The sequence below is a fragment of the Tupaia chinensis genome, unplaced genomic scaffold, assembly GCF_000334495.1.
Source record: "Tupaia chinensis unplaced genomic scaffold, TupChi_1.0 Scaffold000545_1, whole genome shotgun sequence".
Classification (NCBI taxonomy): Eukaryota; Metazoa; Chordata; class Mammalia; order Scandentia; family Tupaiidae; genus Tupaia; species Tupaia belangeri.
The window spans coordinates 3,436,572-3,451,678 of NW_006160057.1; the positions used below are offsets into that span (position 1 = coordinate 3,436,572).

At 42.5% G+C, this 15,107-nt stretch overlaps 1 protein-coding gene across 1 annotated transcript in view; it reads left to right on the forward strand.

Moving 5' to 3' along the window:
- FER1L6 (fer-1 like family member 6) overlaps positions 1-15,107 on the forward strand; it is a 149,070-nt gene that overhangs the window by 87,410 nt on the left and 46,553 nt on the right. The window contains exons 22-29 of the mRNA XM_006157540.1: positions 4,136-4,246; positions 4,525-4,686; positions 6,440-6,620; positions 8,862-9,088; positions 10,251-10,373; positions 11,911-11,950; positions 13,172-13,287; positions 14,232-14,363. Of these exons, the coding sequence (XP_006157602.1) occupies positions 4,136-4,246; positions 4,525-4,686; positions 6,440-6,620; positions 8,862-9,088; positions 10,251-10,373; positions 11,911-11,950; positions 13,172-13,287; positions 14,232-14,363 (1,092 nt within the window). The remainder of the gene's footprint in view (positions 1-4,135; positions 4,247-4,524; positions 4,687-6,439; positions 6,621-8,861; positions 9,089-10,250; positions 10,374-11,910; positions 11,951-13,171; positions 13,288-14,231; positions 14,364-15,107) is intronic.

A 15,107-nucleotide genomic window follows, 5' to 3' on the forward strand; every position in this document is an offset into this window, starting at 1 on the left:
CTCTTTCCTCTTTACCTGTTACTCTAATTACATGAGTTAGACCTTCTAATTACATATTCTATGCCTCTCATGTTATTTTAGGTATTTTCTATTCTTTTATCTCTCTGAGTTTTATTCTATCGTTAATAGTGGCCTATCTCTAGGTTATTTCATCTGCCTTTATCTACACCTAATCTTTTTTTCAAACCAACTTACCAAGTTCTTCTTTCCAGTGACTATATTTATAGTCTTAGAATTTTCACTTTTCTTTTTTATTATGGGTTTCAATTCCCTATCAAAATCTTTTTCTAAAGAATCATTTCATTTTATTTATTTATTTTTTTTTTTTTTGAACTTACTATGTAGCACATTTACTCACCAGAGAGAGACAGAAAAAGAGAAAGTAAGCTACCAGGTCTGGGACTTGAACCATAGTCAGGCAAGTGGGAGTCCAGAGCCTTAAGCATCATGTCACCTGCTGCCCCCCCCATCAAAAGCTAATTTTGTCTCTTAGTGTACAGAGTAAGCATCAGTAAAATTCATATCTGATTACATTATCTGAGTTTTCTGTAGGCCTGTTGTTTTTGGTTGCTGTTTCTCTTGATTTTTACTCACATCATCTTATCTCCTGGAATGAAGAGTTTTATTTTATTGTATAATAGATATGTTATCAGATATAGGTAGAGAAAACTCGAGCCTAGGCTGAAAGTGTTTTCCTCCAGAGGATTTGACTTTATTTCTGAGGTAGTTTGACACCGCTAGCAATCCTAGATCATCTGAGTCCCATTGAATATTAGAATGACTTGAGGTTGAGCCTTATTCTTTGCAAGGAGCAATAAATATCCCAGTTGACCCTTATTCACAGGGAACTCCCTGTGTGCTAGAAAGTGTGCCAAGTGCTTTACGTGGTGTCTCAGCACTTCTTCACAGCAACTCTGCGAACTAAATATTATCTTCATTTTATAAATGACATAACTGAAACTCAGAAACACTGAGTTGCTTTTCTAAGTTCACATAGCTAGTACGAGATAGAGTCCAAGACTTGTACCTAGCCACTGAACTGAATGTGAGCTACAATAGAAGTGCAGATGACAGACTGAGGGAGGCAGGGAAAGGAGAAAGCCTTCTGAGTATACTGATTTTTCAGATGGGCAGGGCTGGGACTCAGGTCCCACATGAGTACCACCCTAGGTGCCTCACCTTTGTCCTGCCCCTGCAGTTGGGTCTGAGAGTCTGATATTTATCTCCACTGGGATATTAGAGCAGCCTGCCTTTGGGACCAACTCATCATGCTCACTCCAATTCTTACTATTTTACTGACATAACAATCTCTTCTTTTTCCCTGGTCCCATGTGTTGAGTAACTATATATCGGCACTGGACCTATTTCACTGTGAAAAAACTTAATCTTAACTGACAGACAGTAAGTAGTTCAATCTCTACCATATTGTGGGATCCATCAAGCACTGTGCTGAACTCTTTTTTTGTTTTTGTTTTTGTTTTTTTTTTTTGGCTAGAGGGACTGTGTACTTGCCAGAGAGAGACAAAGAGACTGAGAGAGAGAGAGAGGGAAAGAAAAAGGCATCTTCCCCACCCCCACCCTGGGAAATGGTCATGTTGCAGTCCCTTCTCCTCCATCTCTCCCTTCTTTCTGATTTTGGGCACACAGGCACATGCACCTGGCATATTTCTCAAGACACTGGGTCTAGGATGCCGGACCATGTGGAATCTGGCTGCCTTAATCATAAGACCATGGAGCCATTCCTCCTGTGTTGAACTCTTAAGAGGATCTATCAGGGACGGGAGCAAAGCTTCTTTGAGGCATTTTCCATGCCCATAGCCAGGATAAGGTAGCATGTACTGCTTTGAAAAGGCACATCCAGAGGCGGCCTCGCCTATGCCTTCTTCACAGCTGTTTTGTGACTTATCCCAATGAGGTGAGATTTGAGGCTAGGTTGCTCATCTCTTTACTGCCAGGCAGTATTGGATCTTCATCCTCATCATTTACCAGCTTCTTTATGTGGTCTGGTTCGTCCTGCAGCTTCATTATCTTAAGCCTGCTTGGCATTTGAAATGCCTGCTTTCTTGCACGTGTGCTCGCTCGCTCTCTCTCTCTCTCTCTCACTCTGTCTCTGAGTTTTTTTTTTTTTTTTTATAATTAACTTAGCCACATCTGCTGTTGCCAGTTAGAAAATGTCTGTGAAAAAGGAATTGTGATATGTTTGCACTGTACAGGTTTTTGATGAGCAATTAGGCCTTTCTAGCATATGGAACAAATATGTCAGACAGCCAGTAAACATTTATCAAGAACTCACTCTATGTGGAGCAGCACTTGAGGGGCTTGGAGAATGAGATGAAATCAATAAAGACTTCCTCTTGGCCAAGTTCTGGTAAATTGTTCAGGCAGACACATAGCCCCAGTGAGGAGGAACACCTGCTCCAAAGCAATGTTCCATAGAACATCTGATCCCTGAAGGGTCATCTGATCTACTATCTGAGGCTCAGAGAAGGGAAAGTGACTGAGGAGGGTCACACAGGAGAGCCTGCTTTCTGGACTCAGTCCTCTCATTTTTACACTAAGCCTCTATAGAAGATAGACTGAATTCAGAGGACATAAGGATCAGAGAGTGGCCACGGTAACTGGGATCAAATGAGGGAAAGCTTCTTAAAAGATATTCCCATTGAGCTGGGACCTGAAGACACTTCAAGATGGCCTATCCTATGAGAAAGATTCTTTCCTTAGTAGAATTTCTTAAGCCCTTTCTGTGACATTTCAACAAAACACAAAGATTGTTTCTCCTAATGAGTTTCATTAACCTCAAGTGCACAAGAGGTGACGTTCATCCCCGTGTTCTGCCTTTAAAAGACTTCATTTTCTGTCCCACTGATTAAGATATAGTCTCTATTTGATGAAACGGAATTTCTTTTTGTAATACGTATTATGGCTTTTCTGAAGATCTTGACAAACTGGAAAGGGGGGTTAGTTAAGACAATAGTTTAGGGACCAGCAGTTAGCGTAATGGTTATGTTGCTGGACTCCCACATAGTCAACCACAGTTCGCGTCCCAGACCCGGTGACTTAAAACTCACACCATGCATGTGTGCGTGCGTGCCAAAGATCCGGAGAGGAGAATGGAGGAGAAGGGATTGCGGTGTGACCATCCCCCCTGGGGGGTGATTTCTTGCTTTCTGTCTCTATGTCTCTCTCTGTCTGGCAAGTGCATGCGCCCTATAGCAAAAACCTCTCCAAAAAAAAACCTCTTTCTCCACCATACTGTAATAGCTCTTGTGTAATTTAATCAAGTGTGTGGATCGATCTACTTGTCTTATTTTCTCTGTTCTCAGTGAGCTTATTATGAGCTTACTAAAAGTCATGCCTTATCAAACTCATGCACATCAGAAATTCTCACTAAATATTAGTGACCCATGTAAATTACAGCATTTAACAACTAAGAAAAATCAAATGTGGTAAAGTGCATAGTCGTGTTGCATTTTTTTTTTTTGAGAGGTTTTCGCTAGAGGGCGCGTGCGCTGGCGACACAGACAGAGAGAGATATAGAGGACTGGAAATTTCCACTCCCGCCTGAATACCTGAAAAGGGCCTTTACTTTTTTTTAATCTGTCATTTAATAGACGAATCTGTGAGTGTTTGACCAGGCTCAGTTGTGGCCTCTTTTGGAACCAAAGAAAAAGGAATGAGAGTTTTTTTTTTTTTTAACTCATTATCATTAGAAATATTTCTTTAGAATTGGAATTTTTTTTTTTTGAGAGATTTTCACTGTAGGGCGCGTGCGCTCGCCAGACAGACAGAGAGAGACATAGAGACAGAAAGCGAGAAATCACCCCCCAGGGGGGATGGTCACACCGCAATCCCTTCTCCTCCATTCTCCTCTCGGGATCTTGGGCACGCACGCACACGCGCCTGGCGTGAGTTTTAAGCCATCGGGTCCGGGACGCAAACCGCGGTTGACTACGTGAGAGTCCAGCAACATAGCCATTACGCTAACTGCTGGTTCCCTCATATTGCATTTTTAAGCTGGAAATGTAACTTTTGTTGGCAGAACAGTGAACATCTTATTGATGAGGTGACTGTGTGGCACTGTCAGTCTTCCTCGCTTCTCTGCAACCTTCTAATCAGCACCTGTTTTGTGTGGTAGGTCCCTTCATCTGGGCTGCAAGGCCTCCCTCCCATTGACCCACCAGACATCACCCAGATCTATCCAGTTCCTGCCAACATTCGGCCAGTGCTGAGTAAATACCGAGTGGAGGTATGATTCAGGGGAAGACCAGAATTGTCTTTTGGTACTAAAGAGCTGTACCCCTGCCTGAGTGGTTGGAGGGGTGTTGTGGGGTGGGCAGGGGACCTAAACAAAAACCCCATCCAGCTTGTGCTTGCCCAGAGGGAGCCCTCAGAAACTGCACCATTATTTTCTGGAAGAACATATCATGATTCTCAGGCCACACGTCTGATGCTTCCACACCATAGCAGGGCACACATAGGCTCCTTCTTGCATGGTGGGTGATAGCTCTGTGGTCCTCTCTTCAGGTTCTATTCTGGGGAGTCCGGGAAATGAAGAAGGTGCAGCTCCTCTCAGTGGATCGACCACAGGTTCTCATCGAGTGTGGGGGACGAGGAGTGAAGTCTTGTGTGATCCAGAGCTACAAGAACAACCCAAACTTCACCGTCCAAGCAGATGTCTTTGAAGTGGTGCGAGCCCATCATTCCATAATCCCTCTATTCACTTCCTGTCCTCAGATGGGACCCACTTATTATTATTATTGTTATTAATTATTATTATCTTGGTTGGCTATAGGATGTGTGCACTCTCTGAAGACAGAGACACAGAGAGAGAGAGGAAGAAAGTGAGAAAGCACCCCTCCCCCAGGGGGATAACTACACCACAATACCTTCTCCTTCATCCTCCTCTCTGGATTTTGAGCATGCATATACATACACCCAGTGTGTTTTTCAAGCTACCAGGTCCAAGACTTGAATTATGCAGCTGGTCATGCGGAATCCTCCATGCCATCTGCTGCTTCAACTTCTACGCCGTCTGCTGACCCCAGCACATGCTTTCCTAACTTGGAATGGAGAGATGTTCTGGAGTTTTCAACGTTCACCCCCTGCAAGAAAGAACAGTCTAATTTAGTAAAAAGCCAGACCTTCAGAATGAGATAAAGTAGACATCTACTGTTTGCTTTTCTGCTTGCGAGGATAGATTATACACTAAATTAAAGCAGGTTGACAAACTCTTGCCTAGAATAGTAGCTTCTGAAGTATGGCCACCAATTCATCAGCATCAACATTGAGAACTTGTTAGTAATTCACATTCTCAAGCTCCACCCATGTACTACTGAATCATAAACTTCTGGGGACAGGGCCCAATGGCCTTGATTCAACAAACCCTCCAGGTCATTTTGATACACACCAAGGTTTGAGAACCACTGGCCTAGGAGATAAACCTGATAAAACATACTTTAATGGGTAAATTAAAATATTAGTTGTAGTTTGAATTCAATACTTTGTATGTGAACTTATGCTTCCAAAATGATGCTTTTTTGACACGTATTCTTTTATTTATTTTTATTTTCATTTTTCTTTTTTCTTTTTAGTTTGCCAGAGTTGTGTGCACTTGCTATAAGGAAGCAAAGAGAGGGATAAAGGAGAAAGCACCCCTTTGATGGGGTGTAATCCTACTGCAGTCCCTTCTCCTGCATTTCTCAGTCCAGGAGATTTTTTGGCATGCATGCACATGGGCCTGGTGTGTTTTTTTAAGCTGCTATGATGAGGATCCAAACCATGTGGTCGGCCATGTGGAATCCAGCTCCCTTAACCACTAGGCCATGGACCCAACGCTATTTCAACACACTGTTTTCTGTGCTCTGACTTGGAACCACTGTGAAGACAAAGTTTACATTGTCCAGTCCACTCAGCTCCACTAGACACATATTTTAAATTGGCAAAGAGTCCAATTAAGAATGGCGTAGTATTTGCAAACATTTCACATCAGGCTTCATTGAACCTTGGGCTACCAGAGGGAAGTTGTATGCAGGGCACTGTCCCTTCACCGGTATCTCCATTTTAAATGACTCAACTTTCACTTGTTTTATATATTGGGCCTGTGTAAAATATCATTTGTGGTTAGAGTTTTCTTGGGAAATAAGGACAAAATAATTTGTAGGATTAAATACTACTGCCATAGGAAAAACAGAAGCAGGAGATTGCAATTTAAACTTGCAATGAATAGTTAGTAAGATATTTCTCATATTTGGGAAATTACTCTGTCTTGAGAAGACAATGCTCCACAGTTTGGCAAGCTGCAAGACTGGCCTGGAGGGACAAAATCGCAAGGCATGGTGTCCGGTTTGTTTTAGGCCTGCCTACAGAGGGGCCAGCAGGGCACAAGCACCCAGGCCAGAACCAGGCAGTGCCCCCTCCTCACCCCAGCATCCTCTTGCAGGAGCTGCCTGAGAATGAGCTTCTGCACCCGCCCCTGAGCATCTGCGTGGTGGACTGGAGAGCTTTCGGGAGGAGCACCCTCGTGGGTACCTACACCATCAACTGCTTGAAGCAGTTTTTGTGTAAACCCAGAGAGCCCCTTGCCCTCATCTCACCAGTGGAGGAAGCCCAAGTTGAGCAAGGTAAGACGCTCCTCCTAGCTACTGGATCAGCTCAAAGAAGTTGCCCCACCATCAAGTGGCTGCATAGATCTTTCTGATGAATTTGCTTCTACAGTCTTCATCTTTGGCTGCCAAACTCTTGCATGAGGGGCCAGGTGGTGACACATTGGTAGTGTAACTGGAACTACTGGGAAAGGTCCTAGGTTCATATCTCAGGACCTCCCTAAGCATCCCAGGCATGTGTGTGGCCATGATCCAAGCCTCCTGGTAGATTGCAGTGTGAGGACTCTGTTGGGGATTCTGTCTCTTTATCTTTCTTTCTGTATCTGTCTCTCATGAAATAAATAATACTTTAAAAATAAATAAAGTCGTATATATATATATATAATTTTTTTGAGAGTGAGAGATTTTTGCCATAGGGGGCGTGTTCACTGGAAACACATTGAAAGAGAGATGGAAAGTGAGAAATCATCCCCCCCCATAAAAGATGGCCATGCCACAATCCCTCCATTCTCCTCTTGGGATTTTGGGTACACACACACACACACACACACGCACACAGCATGAGTTTTAAGCCACCAGGTCTGAGACTCAAACTGTGGTCGAATACATGACAGTCCAATGATGTAACCATTATGCCATCTGCTGGTTCCTATATTTATTTTTTTTTAAAAGCTCATATCAGGCTTAACTGCTCTCTGAAACCTTCCTAGAACACAACTGAAGTTTCTCCCTGCCTTCACTCTGACATTTTACTTGGCTTTGGCCTTGATGTGATTTTAGTTTGTTCCATTATGATCTCAGGTGTGCAGAGCTGAGTTAATTGCATGTCACAGTTTCATGACATATCATTATTTATTATTATTATTATTATTATTAGAGAGCTTTTTTGCCATAGGGCACGTGCACTTGCCGGAAATATAGAGACAGAGAGGCAGAAAGCAAGAAATCACCCCCCAGGGGGTTGGCCACACTGCCATCCCTTCTTCTCCATTCTCCTCTCAGGATCTTGGGCACACACGAACAGACACCCAGTGTGAGTTTAAGCCACCGGGTCTGGGACTCGAACCGTGGTCAACTACATGGGAGTCCAGGACATAGCTGTTACGACAACTACTGGTCTCACATTTAGGTCTTTAAAAGCATCTGCATTTGTATAATTTTAGGTAGAGATCCAGCTGCATTGTAGTACCCTTTTGTTCCCTAAACAGTCTGCTGACCAGTCGTTCCTTTCCCCAGTGGTTTGTCTGCCATCTGTCTCATAAAGTGAGTTGCTGTACTTCCTTTGACTGTTTCTGAGCTTTCTGGTTTGTCTCACTGATCTCTCTGAATCTATGAGTTTGTTAGATTGAGGGACCAGCAGATGATGTAATGGTTACGTCACTGCACTCCCACATAGTTGACCGTGGTTCCAGTCCCAGACCCAGCGGCTTAAACTCATGCTGGGCATGTGCGTGCATGCCCAAGATACCAAGAGGAGAATAGTGAAGAAGAGATTGCAGTGGGGCCATCCCCCCCTGGGGGGTGATTTCTTGCTTTTTATCTCTCTGTCTCTCTCTCTCTTTGTCTCTCTGATCAGTGCACCCACCCTATAGCAGAAATCTCTCAAAAAACGACTTTATTAGGTTAAATTGGCTGTTAAAAGTGGATAATTGGAAGAGAGAACCTTGGAGGTCATGGCAGCCATGGAGGATCCAAGTAGGAATTGTTGCTAAGTCCTGAATTCCATGGCACAAAATGGAGAGAAAAAGATCTTTGGCAGAATAGAACAGTGTTGAGACCTTTTTATGACAATGGCCCAATTAAGAATATCAAAAAGCCAGGGATATCCCCTGCTCTTTGCCAAGTACATACCCTCAGGTGCCCAGAGGTCTGCCTGTACTTGGGGGATTAACAGACCTCTGAGGCCTCCAAAGTCTCCCCAAATTAACAGATGAGGGGGACAATCAAAGAAGCCTGTGCTCTACACCTAGGTTTTCATGATCCTAATGACCCCAGTTGATTAAAATTACTCTGAGGGATCCATAACAAATACAACCATTTTTTGATTAGCTAGTATGTGCCAGGTGCCACGCATCATCTCCATCCCCCAGCGAGACCCGTATTTTTACTGTTATTTTCTAAATAAGATGGATGGGGTTCAGAAATGCTAGAAATTCAGCCTCTCTTAATCCAGATCTGTCTGATTTTAAGTACTAAGTTCCTGAAATAACCAGCCTGCAATGTGGCCCAGTTCTCTGACTAGATGTGCTTTTATTTCAGCAGTCCCAGACGCACTAATAGCCACTGAGTCCTCTGAACCCCTCAGCTCATCCCAGGATACCCTGACAGATCACATCTTTGTGGATGTGGAGCCGCCTCCCACCGTGATGCCTGACACTGCCCAGGCTCAGCCAGCTGTCCTGGTCGATATCCCAGACTCGTCCCCTATGCTGGAGCCTGAACACAAACCTACAGCCCAGGAGTCACCGACAGATGGAAAAGTTAAGGTTAGATTGTCATCCTACTTCTATGTACAAGGATCACTGGCGAGTAACTGGCGGTTCTAGACACTGATCCTCTCACCTACTGTAGGGGTGTGCCCACGGGCAAGGCACTTCACGCTCTGGGTATCAGTTTCCTCATTTGTAAAATAAGACTATTGATAGCCACGTCACAGCATTGATGTAGGATCTGGTGAGTCAGTATGTGTAAAATTAAACTGCTAATCAAATGTGACAAGAATATTTAATTGGACAGAAAGCCTTTTTTGTTCATTAGCTTGGAAAGGTAATGATTTCTTCATCCAGTCCTATTCCAGAAATATTTAGAGCCTATTTTGTACAAGGTCGTTAGTAACCAAAAAGATTGGTCCTTTGGATTCTAAAGAGGAATAAGACTTTCTGTCCTCAGGTAATCGAGATTCTGGAAGGAGAAATAGACAAATATACAAAGAACAACAACAACAAAAGAGGGCTACTGTTATTTTTTCTGAATTGTAAATTTAGAAAATTTATAAATTTAAATTCTGCTGTATCAATTGACTTAAGAGAGAAGACCATATTAAGAAAGTCCTGAAGAATTGCCTACCTGGGGAACCAGCAGTTAGCGTAATGGCTATGTCACTGGATTCCCATGTAGTCGACCACGGTTCACATCCCAGACCCGGTGGCTTAGAACTCACGCCAGACGCGTGTGCGTGCGTGCCCAAGATCCTGAGAGGAGAATGGAGGAGAAGGGATTGCGGCGTGACCATTCCCTCTGGGGGGTGATTTCTCACTTTCGGTCTCTCTGTCTCTCTCTGTCTGTCTGGCGAGCGCACGCACCCTATAGCGAAAAAACCCCTCCAAAAAAAAAAAAAAAAAAGAATTGCCTACCTGGTAAATGATAAAGACTGAAATAAAAAGTAGATGAATGGATATGTGCCCAGAATAGTCCCATGTCATCCACTCTCAGGGACCTTCTGTGACCCCTTGCCAGCTGCTCTTCACGTTCCCAGCACTGCGCCTGTCACTTTGTGTCGGAATTCTCAGTTGAAGAACCACCGTCAGCCCTGTGGAAGTCCAGTACCTAAACCACCACACCACCTGCTGGCCTCCTTGGTAAATCAGTCATCTGCCAGTGCTCAGTAAAATGAGGCTTCATCCTAACTCCTCTGTCATTCCTTGCTAGGATGCCAGGAAAGCTTCCCGGAGGTCCACTAAAAGGAGAAAAAGGACCATAGCAGATGAGTCAGCTGAAAATGTCATTGACTGGTGGTCGAAGTATTATGCCTCTCTGAAGAAAGCACAGAAGGTAAGGTCTCCCCTGGCTTTGATAGTTAAGGAACTCTGCTAAGAAAACATTGCACCTTCTCCCGCCACAAATCAACCCCTTTTTAATCCCACAGGCATGATTCTGTTAACTACAGAAGAGCAAAAAGCCCAGAAGGTTCAGGGATCTAGAGTTACAAAGTTCTTGCTCTCTGGCTGGAGCTGGCTAGCACTGGGACACGAGCTCTATTGTAAATGCTGGAAAGAGGTTCCCTACAGCATGGCCTCTGGTGGCAACAATGATGGAGTTTTCAACTGCATCTGCAGATACCCAGGTCAAAGGGCCAGTTCTCCATCAGGGTTCTAAATTTGTATGAGAAATGATCAAAGTAAAGGCAGAGGTCTTGGCTTTACCAAATGGTAAGTGGCCAGAGCAAGAGCAAGACCTCACGTACGTGAAGGAAGATGAGGATCAAGTTATATAGCTGGCGAAACTATGAGGAGCAGGTCTTCAGATTCAGGCAAAAGCTCAGTGACTAAATTTGTTAATATTTGTTATTTGCTTGTTTATTTCTCATAGAAGATAAAAGGAAAATGAATCAGTTGATATCATCATATTTAACTAAAGAGAAGGTTTTCTGACTCCTTCCTTTTGAAAGACTGTGGATTGATCTAGGACCATTTCACAAATATGGATATATACTAAATAAACCAAATGCTGGTCCCTACCTCCAGCCTCCCCTCTTTGTGATGGATGTTACCACTTCTTTGTTTGTTTGTTTTTTTTTTATCTTTTTTTTTCATTTCATTTTCTTCCATACATTCAATCACATTATTATTTGTCTTACAAAATGGATATTTCAGCAGGTGAACACCTCTCCCCAGCACCGTCAATAAAACCACGAAACATCTTCAACAGATAATACCACACCTCTTTGTGCCATTAATGCTTTGCCTCCCTGTCCCTCCCCCTAATGTCCTTCCTCAGACCCTCCTCTTGCACACACACTATATCTGGTATTTACATCTATATACTGCGTTTCTATATCCTTTAGACAATTAGTTTCAGTCGTAGAGTGCAGACACTCGGTATATATTACGTGGGGACAATGTTACCACTTCTTTGAATGCATAGCCCTTTATCCTTCCTCTGCTAATCTCCCTAAACCCTGGAATCAACCCAAGGGCCCAACTTGCCAAGGGATAAGACTCATAGTGCAGGCTGGGGTGATGCTTCCAAGAAGGTAGAAAAAAAAATGAGGAAAGAGTTTGCTTTCCCCGTGGCTGAGAGGAGACTCCACAGAGAGGATGAGAATGTCTACAGCTAGGTGGCACCTTTGTTGGATATGTGGACATTCCACTGCTCTTAGGTCCCAGATCTTTACAACAAGGCTCTATTTTGGAATAAATAAAGCCTTCCTGTATATTTTGGAATAAATAAAGCCTTGTTTGAATACTCTCTTAAAATGGCATTTCTCAAAATTCAAAGGGCTGGCATAATTGAATTAAAACTATTAGCAGTCAGAGTTGATAAATAAGGCAGGCTATGTCAATAATCTTGTCTCCTCCTTTTTTTAAAGATGAAGGAGAATGATCCCAAGGGAAAAAAAGGAAATGCAGGTAAGTAGCTCTTCTGGGGACATTTGGACATAGAATGCAGCCATTATAGGGAGAAAATTATAAAATAGAACCCATGGAAGAAGTATTAGAGCTCAGCTCCCTCATTTCCTAAGTGAGGAAACCATCTCAGGGAGATGAAACACTTTAAAAGGTCATGCAACTATTTGAGTTGGACTGTGACTGGATCCCAGGTCTCCCGAATCAAGTTCAGCACTGGAATTGACCTTTTGGCTTGTGTCCCTACATTGACAGTCTTAATATAGAAACAGTGGAGTAAAAATAGGAGCAATAGGGATGACAGGCCAAAGCCAACACGATAAACTTTAATAGAGGTGAGTGTAAAGAGCCGGATTTAGGTTCCAAAACTCAGTTTACAAGGATCAGATAGATCTGGTTTGGCAGAAACTCAAATGAAAGAGGTCCGGAATTTTAAATGACCACAAACTCAACTCAAGTGAGCCGTAGTTCTTGGCCTAAATACAACAGCCAATGCTGTTTCAGGTGACATTGATGGAAGTAGAAAAACCAGAGCTAGGCTTAGTTCCTCAGACTACTCCTTTCACTTAATTTACTACACATTTAATTCTAAGATCGGTCCCATGACTTTGGTGATATCTTCATGTCACAGGTGATAAAACAGGTCCAAAAGGGCCACGTAACTTGTCCAAGGCTACATAGAAAATAATAGAGCTAGAAGTCTATCTCTAACATTCTCTTTCCCCGGGGTCTTCTGCTAAAAAGTTATTAAGTAATCTCATAGTATGACTTTGTGCAAGACCTTTAGCATATTTCAGCCTCATGTTGTATTAGATACATCTCAAGTCCTTAACCAGACCTGAAAGAGAGTGTAACTAAAAGCTCTGGAGTCAGTCCATATCCTGGGTCTGTTTGCTAGTTGGGTGAATGCTTCATTTATGGACCCTCTCTGTGCACCATTTAATGAGTTCTCACACATATAGGCCAAGCTAACACACTGCCCACTCCCAGGGGACCCACTGACTTTGCTTTGCTACGTGAGTGGCATCTCCTGGGGTCAGGTCCTTCAGTGTACAGACTGCAGGACTATCCACAGCAATACTACAGTGAGAGGTTGCTGTTTCTTTTTTAAAAGAAGGATCATGATACACAACACATGCCAGAGCAAAGGGCAAGAGCTTGGTTATGCGCATTTTCATTTTAAGAGCCTTGAGAAATCTAACAATTTCTACTGAATATCTACAGAAACAAAACCAGATGAAGTAGTGGTAGATATGGAAGATGGCCCCAAGAGGAAGAAAGACAAGATTCTCAAGAAGAAGGTCAAAGATGATGAGCTCCCCAACCTGGCCATCTTGCAGGTATATGAACATAAGCATCTCTGCCATGGACAGGGGAGGCAGTGGCTTCTCTAAGTACTTTGGTCAACCCTACTATTACTTTTTTTTGAACTAACTTACTTGGTCTTCACTATAATCATTAAAGTAGAGAAATAAGTTTAACAAGCATAAAAACCCAGAGAGCAGACCATGTTCATTTTTCATTTTCTACATCTTCATACTGAGGAGGCTCAAAACATGCATTATTTAGCCTAGACCTGACAAGGAAATTTACAATGTGTGAGTTCCCCTTAGCTCACCTCTGGAAGCTTGACATCATCTTGCAGATGTGTGCACACTCAAAGTAACAGAACTAAAAACTCCAGCTAAAGACAAGCCTATCAAACCAATCTTAATGTTAGTCAGAGTACACAAGCTAAACACATGCATTTAGATACAAAAATCTGAAATATGGAAATGATGAATCTAGATAACCAATTTGGGTAAGTAATTTTGATACGGCATTTGAATAAGTAATTTAATTATATTGCCAAATCTAAAACTCAATTTTACTTTGCAGTTCCAGAGTGTATTTATAATTTCCCACTTGGAAAATTCATGTCTATATGCATTACACTAAAAGCAAATATTCTAGAACTTTATATGTTAGGCATTAGATTTTTCTTTTTAATTGCTAGAAGAGACAGAAAGAGGGGAGAAAGCACTCCATGGTAGGGCATGGCCATGTTGCAATCCCTTTTCTTCCATTTCCACTCTGTCAGGATTTGGGGCATGCACACGTGCCCAATATGTTTTTCCAGACACCAGGACTAGGAACAAATGATGGTCAGTCATATAGGCTCTGACTTCCTTCACCTCTAGGCTACAGATCTGGTCCTCAAGGTTAGGTTTGAAATCATGGCCTTTCTCACTAAATCAACCCTGAGTTGCTTCCTCACAGCACAGTCTTTTCTCTTCTCTCTAAGATATATGACAGAGATCTTGAGAGTGAATTCAACAATTTTGAAGACTGGGTGAAAACCTTTGAGCTCTTCAGAGGCAAGTCTACAGAAGATGACCATGGTTTCGATGGAGACCGAGTCATTGGAAAGTTTAAGGCAAGTTCTAGTGTTAACCCTGTTACTTGGCTCACCCTGTCCGTAAACATCAACTATCTCAACATGAAATTGTGACAGAGATGTGCGCAAAAAAAGAAAAAGAAAAATTCTTAATTTTTACCCAAGACCTTCTCTAGAACCCTACCACGCCTAACCACAGTCATCTGAGATAATTTTGGTTTGTGGCTAGTGACATGGATTGGAGTCAGTCTGGTGGAATATAAGGAGACAAAGCCATTACCCGAAAGGACCAATGTACTTTACTTTGCTCTCCTCACTCCCAACACACCAAATATCTGATTTATACAAACCTACCAGTTGGACAGTTAAATTAATCAAGCAACCTAAAGCTTTCATCTGTCAATCTTACAGTGTCAGTATCACAAAGTAGTGGGTAGCATATTCTTTTTTTTATTTTTTTTTAATTTTTTTTTCCTCCTGCTTTTTTTTTTTTTTTTATTAAATTATATTACCTAACACTCATTCCCTGAGCATCATCACAACACACTAAGTGTAGTTTCCCATCTAGGATAAACTGCATAGTGTCTTAATCAAGCATGTTATCACCAATACTATTCCATTTCTACTTTCATACATATGTATACATATATATATGTTTTTTATCCTATGTTTGACCCTCAGCCCTTTCCCCCTCTCCCGTTTACACTATCTCTGCTATAAACAGTTGTCTTCCAGAGGGGTCATTGAAAATGCGATACCTGCGAGTAGAGGGAGAGGGGCCAC